The sequence below is a fragment of the Stegastes partitus genome, unplaced genomic scaffold, assembly GCF_000690725.1.
Source record: "Stegastes partitus isolate 25-593 unplaced genomic scaffold, Stegastes_partitus-1.0.2 Scaffold213, whole genome shotgun sequence".
Lineage (NCBI taxonomy): Eukaryota > Metazoa > Chordata > Actinopteri > Pomacentridae > Stegastes > Stegastes partitus.
In genome coordinates, this window is record NW_007577944.1 from 187106 (window position 1) to 198978 (window position 11873).

An 11873-nucleotide genomic window follows, 5' to 3' on the forward strand; every position below is an offset into this window, starting at 1 on the left:
CAGTGACAACAAAGCTGAACTGAACGTCCAGCTGCAGGATTGAAGCACAAAGTCTATGACCAGGTCGTTACTGAAAATGAGAACCAGCTCTCAACTAACTTACCTGGTAAGCTAAAGGTTAAATAAAGGTACCAAACACTAAAAAACATATCATGAAAAGTGCTTTTCATCTGTCATGAATCAGAAACGTCACTGAAAGTAGCCAATCACAAAGAATTAGGCTCAATGAGGGTGAAGCTTGCTCATTAGATTCAAGTAACTCTGCTGACCTAAAAGGCTTCACCAACATGTATTTGGTCTACAAGTTAAACAAAAATCAGCACCATGGTCCTCTGGCTGCAGATCTGTGACGTGTGGTCAGAAACCATCCAGAGAACATCAACACTGTCCATTAACAAAAACAAATTCAAAAATAAAAAGGATATAATAAGGGTTCTCGAGAAGCAGCGAAGCCATTCCTGCCTCTTTGATCATGGGCCTGGCCATCAGGGTCCGCCGGCGCCAGAAAAACTACACACAGGTCATAAAGACACAACAGTCACCAAGTGAAATGGATCAGGTCATCATCACAGTGGTCATTCATTTGTTGTGCTGCCAGAGGGTGTTAGGCACCACGTCAGGACACCGGCCGATGTCATAGAAACTGGTTTATAGAAGAATCTCTATTGACATCATTATTAATATAAAACAGCATGATGTTCTTTAAAGGGGTGTCCATTCATATTCAGTAATGCTGACACTAAAGGCTTCAGAACCTTACATGGTCTCCAGTCCCAGCTAAGTGGATACATACTGGTCTGTTCTTCTGCCACCTCTTAGGGACTATGAACTGGAACCTGAAACAACACACATGTAAGGACTCACTGAGCTCCACAAAGACATTGTGAGTGATGGTTTGTGCTTTTGCGTGAGAGAGCTGTATGTGGTTTTACATTCTGATCAGTTATTTAACAGAAAGCATAAAGAGCTCAGCTTTGTTCGTCTCAACTGACAGACAACCTGAAATAAAGGAAGCATTATGCAATAAAATGAGCCCCCAGAAGATCACAGTGACATGTTTTTCCTGGATTACATTTGCATTACCTCAGAACACTTGTGTTCCTTCTGATCCATGTGAACAGGTGGTTTATTGATCATTTGGTGATGCTTGAGATAGAAGTAACTCTCTCATAGCCGCTGGTTACGAACACAGCCGGTATAATCGGTATAGTTACTGCTCCTCACTGCTGTGGTCCTGCTTATGCTGCTGTGGATACGTCCAGCTGTACTGCTACATGAACCTGTGGTGCTGACATGATGGCTGTCTGATCAACACACCACAGCAGGTCAGAGAGGCTGGAACACTCAGTCAGCAAATCCACTACTGTAGACACACACTGCTGAAACTTTTAAACCCAATACAAATGAATGTGACAGCCAGAATCGTAGAGCCACAGTGAAGAAATGGCTGCAGACGCAGGGACAGTCACCTTACAGTAAACTCAGTAAGTTAAATAAGTGAAATATAATGATATGGCTGAGTTAAGCAGTTATTATTTCTCCTGACAGTTCAACTGTAACAGAGTGAGTGATTTGACATCTAAAATGATGATATTATCACATTCACTAACATGTCACTCTTTCAACTCTCTGGAGAAGTTCACAGGTCTGTTGAAGAGATGCTCAGTGGGGTGTGTTGGCCCTTTGGTCTGCATGGCTTATAAACAAGTGGTTTACAGTGGACACGGATGCGTCGCTTACGAAAGCACAATAACTCCAACTGTGGCTTTGTGTGGCGACCTTATCCACAGCGTTTGGATTTGCAACCACGTCTTGCTGCTCTGAAAGCTGCTGGGAGAAAGAAGCGGTTGGCTGACCTACTCTGTCTAGAACATGGAGGACCAGACTGCCTCACTGGGACATACTGTTAACTTTTGGAAACGCTGCAGATCAGTTCAAACACTGGAACTTACAAAACAGGATTTAGTATAAATGATAACAACAGTCCTATCTCAGTGTCAGTAGGGGAGAGTGAGGTAAGATGAGCCAGTGGGGAAGTTGACCCACCCCTTGTATCTAGGTAACCGTGCACATGTTTTGTCATGTGACCATAAATTCAGGAAGCACCCATCATTCCCATCTTGCTGTGATGCAGAGTAGCACATGGGAGAAAGGTTAAGTATTTTTCTACACGAAAAACTGTTTTTTGCTTGTCAAAGTAACATTTCTGCATATCAGGTAAAATGACTGTCATGTCAAAGCAAACTTATCCAGGTCTAAAATGACATATTATACATGTTGGTGGTTTGCTAATATATAAAATCACGTGAATCACTTCACTAAAGATTAGCCTGAATTTCTAAGCTAGCCAGTTTTTTCCAAAATGGTAGGCAAAGGGAGCCAAAGGCTATGGGGTAAATTAAGCCATTGGTTCAACTTACCCCACCATAAGGCACTAAAATTCAGTTAAGTCTCTGACGTACAAAATGGTATTTCTGTTGAGTATACTCAACTGGTTTGGTGCGTTTGTCATATGTTAACCATTGTAGAAAAGGTATCATGCCAAGAACCTACAAACAAGGTTTGTAGCATGAGAGCTGAGCATGAGAGCTCCAGCGATGAAAGAATTGAATCAGATGTCTCAGATATGGTAGTTGGGGACTTTGTCATTGTAAAATTTGCATCCAAATGTAGGAGCTTTCATTACATTGGCTTGGTTGACAGTCTTGCGGGCAACTAAGTGAGTGCCAGATTTCTCAGAAGAATCCAAAGGATCACTGGCAGTACGAAACCCACCTTTGCATTCAAGGAAAAGGATGAGGCATCTTTCCCAAGGAGTGATGTGCTGAAGAAACTACCTCAGCCTCAAAAGGCTAGAGGAACTGCAAGGAGGGAGCAACAATTCATATTCCCAGAGGCGCACCATCATGACAAGCAATTGCCTGGGACCCTGTCGGAAAAAAGGGGCCCTCTCAAATGGCTATACTTTGATACATTTTGCAGTGACAACCATGAACCCCCTTAATCCTATGCAAGCCCCTATACAGTGCATTGAAGGTGGTGTCCCACAACCCCACCTAGTGGGGCCCCCCTTCACCTACCACTTATCGGTCCTGTCCGACTGCCTGATAAACAAAGTGAACTTTCAGCACAATGAAGCAACACTTGTCAGGTTTCCAGAAAAGGAAGAAGAGACGGGTGGAGTAGGAAAAATGTCAGCAAGAAAGTGGTAGATGGATATGCTACTGATAAATGCACAAAAATATATGGGGGGGCCTCCATGTACCTCTTTGCCTGGGGCCCCTCAGAACCTAGGATCACCTCTGACTATTCCCCTGCAACCTTGACAGTTGGAATATTGAATAGTTGTTTTGATTAAATGGCTAAACAGTTTTGAAACTAACTGGTGGTTTATTCTCACAAGTTCAAAACTGTTTAAACTGTTTGTTAACAAAATATGCTCAGGTTTACATTTTAAAACTCAGATGGTCAGTGTACACCCAAATGGCTCAACTTACCCACTTACTTGGTTCAACTTACCCCTAACCTGGGGCAAGTTGAGCCACAGGAGCACTTTTTTTTTGAGAAGTCATTATTTTGGGCAGCTTTGTTAGAGATGCATTCTGATAATTTCATTTGATAGGAGACATCCTGAAATACAGATATATGTTGTCATTCTATTTCTGTGTCATTTTTCCTAACCTCCAGGACAACATATGTAAAAATTGGCTCATCTTACCCCGCTCTCCCCTATATCGTAGCTCAGCCTTTCTCTAAGGGTCAGACAAAATTCAAATGTTTAAATGAGGGAAGACAAACTGTATTGGAGGGAAACACAGGCAATGTGTAAGACCACATCCCTTTTTAAACTCCTACATCACCACCCACCACCTTGGCACTCAGAAACAACTTGAATCTGACAAAAGTAATAATAAATAATGATTTTAAGAAAATTAATCAATGAAAATCAGACATTGCTTTGGAACCGTGGTTTAACAGAATTATTTTTAAAAATAAACTCATGAAACAGGCCTGGACAAAAATGATGATACCCTTAGAAGAGAAAATAAGAAAATAATGTGACTATAGGGACATGTTCAATCAAGGTCTTCCTGTGTGGAGTTTGCATGTTCTCCCCATGCAGCGTGGGTTCTCTCCGGAGCGGAGCGGAGCGGAGCGGATGGATGGATGGATGGATGGATGGATGGATGGATNTGTGTCACACAGAATGCTGGTAAACCAATCAAACCACAAGCAATGGCAGCACATCCACCTCCTGAGAGACCATTTCAGCATCTACAAATGGATTTCATTGAACTCACACCATCTGAGGGGAAAAAGTACTGTTTGGTAATTGTAGACATGTGGTCAAAATGGGTCGAGGCTTTCCCTACTTCGTCCCAGACAGCTGATGCAGTGGCAAAGGTGCTCCTGAGAGAAATCATCCCAAGGTGGGGCATCCCATCCAAAATTTCCACCGACAATGGCCCACATTTTGCTAACGAAGCAATCACACAGGTCAGTGAAATCCTCGGAATTGACATTAGGAAGCACTGTGCATACCATCCAGCCAGTGGAGGTGCGGTGGAAAGAGAAAATGGGACCATAAAGAACAAATTGGCCAAATGCTGCGCAGACACAGGACTGCCGTGGACCAAAGCTCTGCCTATTGTCCTAATGCACATGAGGATGCGGAAAAGAAACAAAACTAACCTCAGTCCGTTTGAAATTCTGTTTGCAGCTCCACCACATGTGGGGCTGGAACCTCCAACAGGGCCCCTCCCATCCACAACTCTCTGTGAGAACAACATTTTGGTCTATTGTGCTAATCTGTCTTCTAAATTAGCAGACATCAGGCGCCAAGTAGCTGTGGCCCTACCAACTCCAGCCTCAGGACCACTGCACACCCTCCAACCAGGGGACTTCGTGGTTGTCAAGGACTTCCGCAGAAAGAACTGGAAGGCCAGACCGTGGCAGGGACCTTTCCAAGTTCTCTTGGTGACCCAGACAGCGGTAAAGGTTGCTGAACGAGCCACCTGGATCCACGCCAGCCACTGCAAGAAGGTGTCGCTACAGGCCAAGCAGTAGACGAGGTTCCCTTCTACAGGTGACGTGCCAAGTCACCAACTCTCATGAGACCAGGACCAGAAACAGAGGGCTGATAGCCACATCAGCAGAAGAGCACCTGTACACTGATCAGCACATCTGTCAGTGTAGCACACTCACCTCACTTCCTGAGTGCACGACGAACTCTGCTCAGTGAAGCCCATACACACACATACACACACATTCACACATAAACTGATTACTGATGTCCGAACTGGCTGACAAACACCAGAGAAGACGTGAAAGAGACTCAACTCCCATCAGACACATATCTTATCCGACGGCTGGAAACTGAACAATCATTGCTCAACCACAAGGTCTGGCTGGTAATTCTTCTTGGGTTCCTGTTATTGTGGNGGGGGGCCTGCATGTAAATACAGAGGTGAATAGAGGTAAATTAACATACAGTTGCTAATCAAATGGCAGGAGGTAAGGGGGGCAATGAACAACAGGGGGTGGAATCGGGTGCCTGTGACAGGAGGTAGGAAAACACATGACAAAAGGTGATGGGAAAACACATGGCAACAGGGAATGAATTCAGGGGTCTTTGACCATCACAATAAAAGAAAATGGCTTTCTTCTTCAGAGGGTACATGAAGGGGTGTAGGGGTGGAGCACGTCTTTGAGGTAAGAGGGGGCCTGGTTATAAAGTGCTTTATGGGTGAGTAGAAGGTTTTTGAATTTAATGCTGTATGGGATGGGAAGCCAGTGAAGGTTTTGAAGGATGATGTGGTCTTGGGAACGGGTGTGGGTGAGGAGGCAGGCAGCAGGGTTTTGGATGTACTATGTCTATGAAGATGTTGAGCTATTTGGTGGTGGTACCAAAAAGGATGCTATTACAGTAGTCAATGCATGATGTGATGAAGGTGATGGTTCAGATCTGTTCACACAATTACATTCAGAGTCTTTTTATCCTCTTTCTTTGGTTACCTTAGCTAGATCAATCAATGAAACACAACACGGTTCTCTTAGAGCTTCATGTGGAACAGCATCATGTCACCACTGGTCTTTTCTCCCAGGAACATTTTGGACTACAATATCAGACATGTGGGACCATTTTGCTGCATGCCAAACCTGTTCATATGTAAATCCATCAAGTCACGTGTGTACATATCCAGGTGTAAACTCACCATCTCTGTACATGTCAGAATCAGAATCAGCTTTAGTGACCAAGTTTGTAGATGCAAAAAAGGACTTTGACTCAGGTATATCTTAGCTCTGTGTACAGTAATCATCCATCAATCCATCATCTATACACCGCTTAATCCTCTCTAGGGTCATGGGGGGCTGGAGTCTATCCCAGCTGACTCAGGGTGAAGGCAGGTTCACCTGGACAGTCTATCACAGGGCTACACTTAGAGACAGACAACCAAGCACACTCAGATTCACACCTACGGACAATTTAGAATCACCAATTAACCTCAGCATGTTTCTGGACTGTGGGAAGAAGCCGGAGAACCCAGAGAGAACCCACGCTGCTTGGGGAGAACATGGAGACTCCACACAGAAAGATCCCAGGTGACCTCACCGGGATGCCAACCGGCAACCTTCAAGCTGTGAGGCAACGGTGCTAACCACCGAGCCACCTTGCAGCCCCCTACAGTAATCACAAAAACTAAAATAAACTAAGCACTAAAAATCAGGTCAAAGTTAAGGAGTAAAGACATAAACCATGTGTCCATATGGAAACTCATCTCAGACCTATTTTATCTTATTGGCAAAGTAAACAATGCGTGATAAAAATTGAAAGCACAAGCTCTAAATGACGCCCTCAGAACCCAGCGGTTGACATCACAGACGGTGTCTTTATTTTTACACATTACAGAAACCTTGATAACAGGAAGCACCTTATATTGTGGACTATGCAAACCCATAGATCCGCAGATGCCATGATTAACATTTACAGTACTCCACTTCTGCTGTTTATTCCTTGTTCACTGAAGCACAATTTCATTTTCAGAGAGCACAATAACTAAATTCAGCTCTGCTACACCCAGTTTACTAGATGTAAATGAAAAGCAAACGTCTGTGCATTGTTTCTAAGCACCGGCTGTCACCTGGGCCCATAGGAGAGAAACAACTGAGATACGAAGCATGTGGAAGGCCCCTGACAGCACTAAAATAGACAATGCAACAGAAACCTATGTAATATTCATGAAGACTGACATATTGTTTGCATGTAAAGAAGTTCACAGCTGGTTTCCTCCCTGTTTAAGTTTCTTTTTGGTTCCTTTCCACCGACTGCTTGCTCAGAGGGAGTCAAAATGCAGCTTTGGATTGTTGGTAGTGATGTTGGTGATTGGTCAACCAGCAGACGTGGCGGTGTCCACACTAAGCAGGAGGGGGAGGCGTGAGCGTGGTGGTGGTGGTGGACAGGGGATGCTGGCTGGTGCTGCCAAGTGGATAATCACCTGAGTGAACACACCTGATGCAGGGAGTGGTCCACCTGCATCTACTCAACCTGCACCATAAAAGCAGGACTCAGACCACTACTCAACGCTGGACCGTAGAACTGCTCCATCTAGTTTTTACCCAGGCCATGTTAACGTTTGCTTACTTCAGTGTTCTTCTTTGACTAACCCTTGTGTTCCTGTGCCTCACTTTTGGATAGTCCCTGTATGCTCCACTGCAACCTGCCTGGATCTTCTGCCAACATCCATCGTCACCTGGGGCCTCATGTACAAACACTTGCGTGGATTTCATACTGAAACCTGGCGTACGCTTCAATCCTGAAAACTGCGTATGCACAAAAAAGTCCAGATGAACGAAAGTGAGCGTACGCCGGAATCCAAGCACATTTCCTTTGTACATCCCACTCAGCATTGACCGCACATGTTGGAGTACCAGACTCCTCCCTCTCCACGCCCTCAATTTAAATATGCAAACTGGTATAAACAGGGCCGACAGGTGGGATTCCCCTCTCTGCAGGATCAGATAACAGTAACAAGGATGAACTCACCCCGTTTGAGCGGAGAGTCGCCGCTATTGTGACCCCTGTGACGTTGCTGTCACAGGAGTGGTGGGAGCACACGTAGGTCACTCAAATCACCCCCAAGGTAAATATTTATCGTGTAACTCACAGATTTATTCACTACACGGGTCATATAATCATCTGCTCGCAGCCAAACAAGATGCAGGTTCTTGCGTAATCATGCCAGGATATCAAAGAGGAAATCAAAATTTTGTCTCATGTCAGATTACTCAATTTATTATTTTCCAACAGACAATGAGGCAAGAGAAGACTGTGAGACGCAGTCCCAGCCTCGTATCACAGACCCGCAGGACTCCTCCAGCCTCCCCGGCGTCAGCCGATCCTCCGGTCCGCCGCAACAGCCAGGTGCTGATGCCCGTCCGGGGCGCACATCAACGCATGTCGGGGGGATTAATATGAGGACAATTAAATGACTTACTCACCAAGAAGCCACCACCGTGCCAGCTTATAGCCTGTTCTCAACCATACTGTTGGTCAGAATGTGTTTTGATCAAGGACGCCTCGCAACAACGTTACTTAATTGTATTTGCGCATCACAGATGATCTGTACATTGATTTAATAAAAAATGCCTCCTGTTTACATAAACAAATGCATGTTGTGGTGGTGCCTCTATAGCAATGTGTGTGCAGTCGACATTAGGAAAACCGGCCGTCGCTACAAATTGCACTTTTATGTCATCCTGTTCAACTGTAGTGTGGGAATTTGATATATCTGGCTGACATTCGGATAGTTCCAACCCACACATCTGGCATGGCTCTGCTCACTGTCGACTGGCACAGTCCCGGTCGGTCGGCCAGCTTCCTCTGAAATGACCCTGTGGCTAGGAAGGCCAGTGTGGTCAGCACCTGTATGGGCACAGGTAGGACATGGCTCCTGGACGTGTTGCGCTCCAATAATGGCCGCAGCTCCGCACACAGTTCTAAGCGAATTGCCCTCGGGAACGTAAAGCGGCTGATGAGCCATTCGTCATCCTGAGGTCTCTGGAAATCCGTTCTCTTGGCACTGCTCCATTGGCAATATCCTCCAACAGGTCCAAAGCTGCCATTGTTGTTAACGGTATCTTCTGCACCATTTTACGTCTGAATGCTAACGAACCACATACGTGCACATACGTAAAATATCATGATGAATGTTTTCAAAGATTTCCTATAATCTCACTCAGTGTAGCTGGAAAGAACATAACATTTCTTGTTGATTCGGGGGCCACCCATTCAGTCATTAAAAGGTCAGAATTGCCACATTGTCAACTCAGTGGGAGATACGTATATTCTGTGGGAGCAGCGGGCGTTACAGTGAAGGAACATTTCTCCAAACCTGTCACATGCATTGATCCTGAAAGCAAAGTTTTACAATCTCGTAAACACAGATTTCTGTTGTCCCTTTCCTGCCCTATTAACCTTTTGGGCAGAGATTTAATTCTTGCCTTCGGCCTAAATTTGCTATCAACTCCAGAAGGCCTGGCTGTTTCACGATCTGCCCTTACGCATGCATTCTCTCATTATCATCCTGAGACCTTGTATNGATAGATAGATAGATAGATAGATAGATGGATAGATGGATAGATAGACTGGCGACCTGTCCAGGGTGCCCCCTGCCTTCGCCCTAAGTCAACTGGGACAGACTCCAGCCCCCCGTGACCCTAGTAAGGATTAAGCAGTGTATAGATAATGGCTGGCTAGCTAGCATGTTGACAAGTCACAAAGCTTCTGGGAGAATGTCGTATGGACAGACGAGACGAGACGAGACGAGACGCAAAAATTAAGCATATCAAGAAAAGAACACTGTCCCTACTGTGAAACATGGAGGTGGCTCTGTTATGTTCTCGGGCTGCTTTGCTGCATCCTGAATCTGTGTAGGGTCCAATGAAATCTCAAGATTATCAAGGTATTCTAGAGGGAAATGTGCTGCCCAGTGTCATAAAGCTTGGTCTCAGCTGCAGGTCATGGGTCTGCAACAGGATAATGACCCAAAACACACAGCTCAATACACCCAAGAATGGCTCAGAGGAAAACATTGGACTATTCTGAAGTGGCCTTCTATGTCTGTGGAAGGAGCTGAAACATGCTGTCTGGAGAAGGCACCCTTCAAACCTGAGACAACTGAAGCCGTCTGCTCATGAGGAGTGGGCCAAAAGACCTGCTGAGAGGTGCACGAGTCTCATTGACAGTTACAGAAATTGTTTGATTGCAGTGATTGCCTCAAAAGGTTGTGCACCAAAATATTAAGTTAAGAGTACCATCATTTTTGTCCAGGCCTGTTTCATGAGTTTATTTTTTAAAATAATTCTGTTCAACCACGGTTCAAAACCAATGTCTGATTTTCATTGCTTAATTTTCATAGAATTTTAATTTATTATTACTTTTGTCAGATTCAAGTTGTTTCTGTGACCGTTGTGGGTTTTTCTTTCATTAACCGAGGGGTACCAACTATTTTGTCTATGTGTGTATATGATCATAGACAGAAACTCATGCTTAAACTAAAAATATTAAATTCTCATCTGGACAGCTTTATACTTGAAACAGCTTTATACTCAAACTGCCATTGTCAGAACAACAACTGTTCTGAGTTGGTGTACTTCCTGTTTGTCTACATGAGCATCTCTGAAGAGCAGTCAAATGCCGTTTCTAAGTTAACTGTCATGTTATTTGTTTTGTGTCACTCCCATTATGTTCATGTGATTTAAAACGATCAGATTAGTAAGCCAGGACGTTCTGCGGCTGTCATCTGCGGTCTTAAGTGCCCTCTAGTTGTATTTCACAGCTGCAAGGTCTATGTGGAGAAAGCAAAACCTGACCAAACACGATGAGCACTGTGTGATGGCTGTGGCTTCCTTGGTCATGTAGAAGTTTCAGGTTCGGTACCACGTTCCTCCTGCACCATCTCTAGCCACTACAAAAAAGCTGCAATAGTTTCCAGCAATCACATCTCCCAGTTTAGTGCCGTGTCATCAACCCATTTTCTGTTCCTCTTTCAACATGTGCACTCACTGAATTAGTATTGGACTATTATATAAACTATATATAGTGGCATGCAAAAGTTTCTCCAGAAAGATGAAATGACCTCTGCTGCCCTTTTTCCTTTTCTGTTGTTTTGAAAACGTAAAAGATGAAAATAAAATTGTATTTTGTTTGAATGTAAAGGGAATGTGTCGTCTGTAACTCCAGGCCTTCTGGGGATCATTTCATCTTCTACTGTATATCCTGTTGATGGACTAATTGCCTTCTATTTCATGTTGAAACTTGTTTTCTAGGTTTTTGTAAGTGCACCGATGCCCTATCCCAGCTGTAGGAGACACCGTCATGTCCTCTACCTGGCTTTGACAGCCTCTGGTGGCAGGATTCCAGGAACTAAGTATTCCAGAGGAGAGATGAAGAAGCCATCGTGGATTTGACAGTCAGTGAGATCTTCTGTCTGGACACACAGGCACAAATACATAAGACATCAGATTGCAATAGCTCTCCATGGTACTAATGAGCAGAGAAGAAGGAGCACCTTGTTAATGTAGACTGGGTAGTCCTGAGGCACCAGAGACTTGCACCTCTCTCTGTCTCCAATGATCTTACGAAACTCAAAGATCCTGTAAAACACAACATTAAGAATCAGTTTCACATCAGAATAGCATTTGGACTCGTTGCTTCATGTCATCATGTCTTGTTTTATTTCACCTTCATAATAAGGATCAAAGTGCAAAACCTCTTCCAATTGAAATTTAAAGAACCTTACAGAAATATTAGATCTTGTTGAGTATGTTTTATTATTATTATTATTATTATTATTATTAATAATAATAATAAT

The 11873-nt window shown here is 44.1% G+C and overlaps 1 protein-coding gene across 3 annotated transcripts in view; it reads right to left on the bottom strand.

The window, feature by feature from the left end:
- The window catches only part of abhd18 (abhydrolase domain containing 18), a 38154-nt gene that overhangs the window by 15485 nt on the left and 10796 nt on the right, over positions 1 to 11873 (bottom strand). For all 3 annotated transcript variants that reach the window (XM_008280906.1, XM_008280904.1, XM_008280905.1), the window contains exons 3-6: positions 11571 to 11655; positions 11389 to 11489; positions 761 to 836; positions 426 to 510 (exon numbers count right to left, since the gene is read on the bottom strand). In XM_008280906.1, the coding sequence (XP_008279128.1) occupies positions 426 to 510; positions 761 to 836; positions 11389 to 11489; positions 11571 to 11655 (347 nt within the window). The remainder of the gene's footprint in view (positions 1 to 425; positions 511 to 760; positions 837 to 11388; positions 11490 to 11570; positions 11656 to 11873) is intronic.